Source organism: Solea senegalensis, linkage group LG17 (genome assembly GCF_019176455.1).
Source record: "Solea senegalensis isolate Sse05_10M linkage group LG17, IFAPA_SoseM_1, whole genome shotgun sequence".
NCBI classification, from domain to species: Eukaryota; Metazoa; Chordata; class Actinopteri; order Pleuronectiformes; family Soleidae; genus Solea; species Solea senegalensis.
The window spans coordinates 8,531,450-8,537,331 of NC_058037.1; the positions used below are offsets into that span (position 1 = coordinate 8,531,450).

The 5,882-nt window shown below is 47.2% G+C and overlaps 1 protein-coding gene across 1 annotated transcript; it reads right to left on the reverse strand.

The window, feature by feature from the left end:
• Window positions 1-1,584: 1,584 nt before the first annotated feature.
• On the reverse strand, window positions 1,585-4,964 carry LOC122784310 (terminal nucleotidyltransferase 5A-like). The gene is made up of 2 exons (XM_044049522.1): window positions 3,854-4,964; window positions 1,585-2,989 (listed from the first exon to the last, which is right to left on the reverse strand). Exons 1-2 carry the CDS (start codon window positions 4,277-4,279, stop codon window positions 2,174-2,176), a joined length of 1,242 nt encoding a protein of 413 aa, XP_043905457.1. The 5' UTR covers window positions 4,280-4,964; the 3' UTR covers window positions 1,585-2,173.
• Between the last annotated feature and the right edge of the window lie 918 nt (window positions 4,965-5,882).

Consider the following 5,882-nt stretch of genomic DNA (forward strand, 5'->3'; position numbering starts at 1 on the left):
ATAAACAAAGAAAACCGGGCCGCTCGTGCAGCCAAATTTCCAAGCTGACTAAATTGCGACGTTCCCCCCAGCCCCCATAAATGTCAGGATTAAATACCGTATCCTGGCCACCTTTGAAGGCTCTCTGGCTCCGTTCTTTTTGAGTTTGTGCTGTGTCGTAATGTGACATTATCACGCTTGTACACTGCTGCAACACCCCTGCACACACAATGCACCCTCCACCCCTCTGACAAACACACAGCTGTAGCACAGCGCGGCCCGCAGATATTTGCAGACACTAATGCAGAAAGGTGCACATCCTGAAGCGTCTCTGCGTTTTCCTTCACGGCGCACACAAATGACGTCAAAATGCCTTTTGCATACAAGATGTTGAGAAGCGATTTGATTTCCATTCGCGTTTCAGACTCTTCACTGTCCTTTTTGAACTCCCTGTTGTCATCGCGCGGCGAAATGCATTCCAAACACATTGCAGATCTAATGGACGATTATTAAGGGAACAATAGTAGTGCTGTGGAGCAACGCTCTGATTATTCAATTTGTCGCGCGCGTGCACCGCAACCCAAAGAGTGGGTCATTTATTTGCCACATTGGATCCACGTGGATCATCTCAAATCTGCAGTCGCACAATAAAGAACTCTGCAGACAGAGATCTAAGATGTTCAGAACTGTTTTACGAGCACGGGAGTGCACTTTAAAGGTGTGTTTGCACGTGTAACGCTGACGGTCAACAATACTTTGGAAAGCTCCAGCAGGCACCTCATGTTTTTTTGTTGTTGTTTTTACGACAACAGCATGAGTTGTAAAATTAAAATCCATTTATTCCCACGCGCACGTCAAATAGAAGGTTTCAGCATGCAGCGTGTGAGCGTTGCAACGTACACGTTGTAGAAATAACAGCATTTCACCACCCGTTGAAAACAAAAAAAAGATTCGAGTGACTTCTCTCTGCGGTGAATCGTTGCGTTGTTGGTTTCATTTTTAGTGATGAGGCTGCAGAGAAGATCATCAGGCTGTGCACTTTAAAGACATCTATAGTATTTGACCGTAGTAAGCATTTTCTTTATCCAACCACGTCCACCAACCCCGCACCCTCCCTCCCCGCTTCTACAAATGATGAGATTATGTTGTTATTTCCTCTTTGGTAATCAGGATGTGTATTAGTCCAACAGGACAACAGATTAGAGCAGGCTTCAACTAAACATTTACAAAAACTGGTCCTATACCTTTCCTCAGTGTAAGAGACCTTACTCAGCATTGGGAAACTTTCTGATCATCAGTACATTCATTTTCAGTTATCAGGGGTCGTTATCAGGTATCAGTGTGACAGCGCGATTGTTCAACTCAAGTTAACTCCACCCTCACAAACACATCTTCTTCCCTTTAGGCTTCATCTAGGCACTTAGAGTAAGTTATTCCTGTACAGAAATAAAGCATGCATTGTTTTGTTGTCATTTTTTTTTCTTTTCTTTCCCCCCAGTTCACATAAACTTGAGTATCAAAGTAGATCTTTGGATTTGTAAACATTATCCAGTTCCTCTTTTTCTGTGGCCCTCCTCCTCCTCCTCCTCCTCCTCCTCCTTCTTCCAACCACCCACGCACGAACAACAGAGCACATGCGAAAGGTCAGAGAGTTGCTGTTGTTTGATCATCAATCAATGTCCTCGTTGCATCATGTTCAGAGTCTTAATGGCATCATGTGCATCTGTGTCTCTCCGTGGTCGTGTGTGTTTTGGTTGATGGGTTTTCTTGTGTGTTTGAGTTCCTGTGCAGCGTAACCTATCATGATGTTCATGATTCTGAGGCTGAGCTTGGTAACGCGTCCTTGTTGTTTGCTTTACCAAACTGATCTTGAGACCCATAAAATGGATGATCAGCCTCTCTCGTTGGCATCAGTTCCTGTGTGCTTAGCGGCACCATGCTGGAGCACTCTACACCAAGGAAAATCCTTACTCTGGCTCACTGCCTTGATCCAGGTTCCTTGTCCTCGTTTCCCTTCTTTCTTTTATTCTCTTCTTTTATTTGCACTTTAATGTCTTTTTATCCCCCCAGTATTTTCTTTCTCGTGTCCCTACATTTACAACCTCACAGAAGAGATAAAGATATCACCTTTTATCCTTTTTAATTGGCCGTGTTTTCCACTCGTTACACAAAAGTGCAAGGATGCTCACAGGGTTTAGTTACAGGGCAACCAGGTGCCATAGATGGGATGTTGTAGGGAAGTTAGATACTGATGAGGAGGCGAGGGAAGACAGGCGTAAACAGGTTGAACCTGTGCTACATAATAGTTGCTAAAGTTGCAGTCTGCAACATAAGGGGCCGGCTGGTAGAAGCAGGTGACATTGGCAGCGTTGGGAATGGCGTTCTGTTCCGCCAAGACTCGCAGTGCCAGTGACGAGATGAGGCTGAGAGTCTGACGCCTCTCGTGGCCCATCAGGCACACCGTGCTCTCCTGCACCACGTCGTACAGCGTGGCCAGATAGTCGTACTTCCTGTCCTCCAGATCAACAAAGTGGTTCTGCAGATAGGACTCCAGCTTCCTCCTCTGCTCGCTCACATCAGGGAAATCTATAAAGAAGCGCGAGCACATGTAGCGCTGCAGCAGCTTCATCTCGGCCTCTGAAGCCGCGCGGAAACCTCGCACCAGGAGGTGACAGTACTTCAGCAGGCCCCCGCCCCGGATCTCCTCGGGACTCCGTGTGCAGATGAGACGCTTCCGCAGGTGGTCGAGGGCCGTGGGGAAGTCGCCGTAGACACTCTCGCCGAGGATTGTGGGGTGGAACGTGGCAGCCATCGGGTGTTCCGAACACTCGTAGAAGAGGAGAAGCGAGTCCAGGCGGATCTGGAAGGAGTCCACGCTGAACTCAAACTGCCGTCGAAGCGAGTCCACGAACTTCAGCTCCACATTTTTGCCACGGTTGTTGGAGAGGGAGATGAGACTCCAGCGGTCGGAGTCGTTACACACCTTCACCATCTTCTGCACATAGGCCTCCTGAAACACACAAGTGAGGAGTCAGACGCAAACCATTGACCCATGTCTGCTGTAACCGTGGATATTGCTCAGCGTAAGTCTGTCTGAGTATCAGGAAATGTTCCAGTTAAACAGTGGAGCCCCATAGGAACACATAATTGGACCTGAATCATTTCGGTTCTTGAGCACTCATATTTTAAAGCTGACTTTGTTTCCAGTCACTCAGCACCTCCTGCCTTCCCTCTGTCTACTAACCATCTCCTCAAATGTTCTTCCCCTCACAGCTGTAATTAAGTGTCAGTCCCCGCAGCACTTATGTGCCATTTCTCTGAAAAGCTGCATGTCACACAGATGTCTGCTTTTCACGTTTTAATGAATATCTTCTGAATAAAAAATGCTGAAGACTAGTCTTGGTTGGAGCGGGGCGTACAGCAAGTGGACATAAATGATATTAGCAGCAGATAAAAATCTTGATTTGGTCTGGTTTGGTCGTGATGTTTTGCTGATCATATCTGTTGGTGGGCCATTAGTAGCCTGGGTAGTCCTCGGTATCCAGGTAACTGAGGGCTGACTGATTAATGTGGATTTGACTCCAATTGGATTAGACCGACTTTGAATTGGAAACCAACCTTTTTTTTTTACTATTTGAAGGCGTCTCAAATCTCACCTATACAGTATGTATATGCAAATGTGATATACTTTAAGGAGGATTATGCAAACAAATATTGTGTGCATTGATTCAACAATGGCGTTGTCTGTGATCTGCACAGCCTATAGAAATAGGACAGAGGCGGAGAATAATGCACAATCTTATTTGAAAGCCTACAAAGTTAACACACACACACACAATGTGATCACCCCCCCACTTATAATTTAATACACTACCTTTAAAGTCACTGGTGTGATCTTTTCTTTATTCACTCCCTCGGGCAAAAAGTCTAGAAGAGAGTCCAGAACTATGTCTTTCACTATCTGAAACTCCATCTCTCCTTTCATCTCGGCGCAGAATATCAAGTCCAGATCTTTCCAGCCAAGGCCGCTGTCCTCGTGCAGGACGTAGCTGGCCGCGGAGCCGTTCAGGCGCACCTCCCGGACATGTATCCGCTTCTCCTCCATGCGGCTCCGGACCACCTTGACGATATCGCGTGGCTTGACCTCCAGGGTGGGGAAGCTCCAGCGGCCGTGGATGGGGATGGAGCCGGTGAGGATGGTGTCCAGGCGCTGCACTTGCTCCCAGTTGAGCACGCTGAGGCTGACGCTCTCCCCGTCAGAGCAGCTTTCGGCCGCAGCAGACTCAACACTCTCGTCCATGTTACGCAGACGGAGACAGAAGAGTGTAAACAACACGAGTTTCCACTGGCTGCTGTCGGGTCAGTGGCATCAGCTGCGTCCAACTTTCTGGAGAAATTACCCGCGCGGACTGAAGTCTAACATATCATCAAGCTGTTGACAGAGACGGAAAATAGTAGTTGCGCGATGATGTGCTTGTTTTTATTTCTTGCGCACCTTAGTCACTGTCCAGCATCTGTTCTCCTGCTGCGCACTTCGCCAAACTCTAGAATTGAAACAAAAAAAAAAATACAAAAACACACGAACTTTTTCAAGTCGTAGCAATTTCTTTCTTTTTTTTCTCTCTCTCTCTCACAGCTTCAGATTTTCACGACACCCAGAGGCTTGCTTTGCTGACAAGTCCATTACATCCAGGAAAACCTTTGATCCCCCAGCAGAATATTTACTCTCCTCTTTGGCTCCACAGCCCCTGCTGCGCAACAGCAACTTTACGCATCGTTTTATGACCGAGCTGCCCCTCAATTCAACACCTACTTTCAGAAAGTGGTGTAAGGTTGCTTGTCCTTTACATTTTGGCCGTTTAACGCTGGATGTTGCTTGCGGGAAGCCACAGAAGAGCCACTCCACAGCTGTTGGAGCAGTTGAGAACTGTGCGCCTCCAGTGTGAGACGCGTTGGGGCGGGTCGGTTTGACTGACAGTCCACACCTACTAACAGCCGCTGCCTCTTCCCATACTGAACTCTAAGTGGCTGCAAGCCAGGAGTCTGAGGCGTGTCTGGAGAATGGGCGTTTCAGGAGAACACAAGGAGTCACACGTACTGGACGCGGACCCTTCATCAGAACCCCAATATGCTTTCAAGCGACTTGTTCGGGCGCCCCTTCCTGTCCTTTGCCTCTTGCGTAAACACTCTGCTGTTACTCCACAGATGCAGCCAACAGGCTGCTATTGATCCAGTATCAGATCTCCAGCTGTTGGACTTCTGCAAGTAACTCAGAAACATGCAGTTCATAGTTGTCTAGTTGCATATTTGATGCTATTTTGAAGCAAAGTGGTTTAACGTGGTTGTGGTCAGACACACATCACATGACGATGATCAAATCATGGAAACCACGAGCCATGAGCAGTAAGTGTGCAGTAATTTGCTCCTGGTAACATCATGGCAGGTGCAGCAAACGTGAACAGTAATTTCAGTCAGTGTTTCAGGAGTGTTAGAATTCACAGGTGTGAGGAGAAGAACTCCACTGCACGTGCCCCCAACGCCCTCTAGAGGTGTTTTTTCTTCACGGATCCATCAGTTAGTAGCAACTCTTCAGTCTGGTGTCACTTTGCAAATTTGCAACAAAATGGCAGAAGATGATGTGAAAGTACGACACTTTATACTCTATATCACTCACATTAGTGTGTGTGCGCGTGCTTGAGCGTCAACACAAAGCTATTGCATGCTTCTCATGACCGTTTCAAATGCACAACCTGCAAAGCTTAGCCGTCTATCAATATGTAGGGTATAGGCCATAGGCTAGCTGTAATAGAAGATCTATAAGCGTAGAGCTTGGCATGTATGTCTGCGTCACTGCAGACGAGCTCATAAACCAGCTTACCACAGATTAACCTGTATGTGCAAAC

Coding starts and splice junctions, on each gene's coding strand:
- LOC122784310 (XM_044049522.1), bottom strand. CDS start 4,279: ATGGACGAGAGTGTTGAGTCTGCTGCGGCCGAAAGCTGCTCTGACGGG. Junction 2,990..3,853: donor TCACACCAGTGACTTTAAAG/GTAGTGTATTAA, acceptor TGTGTGTTTCAG/GAGGCCTATGTGCAGAAGAT.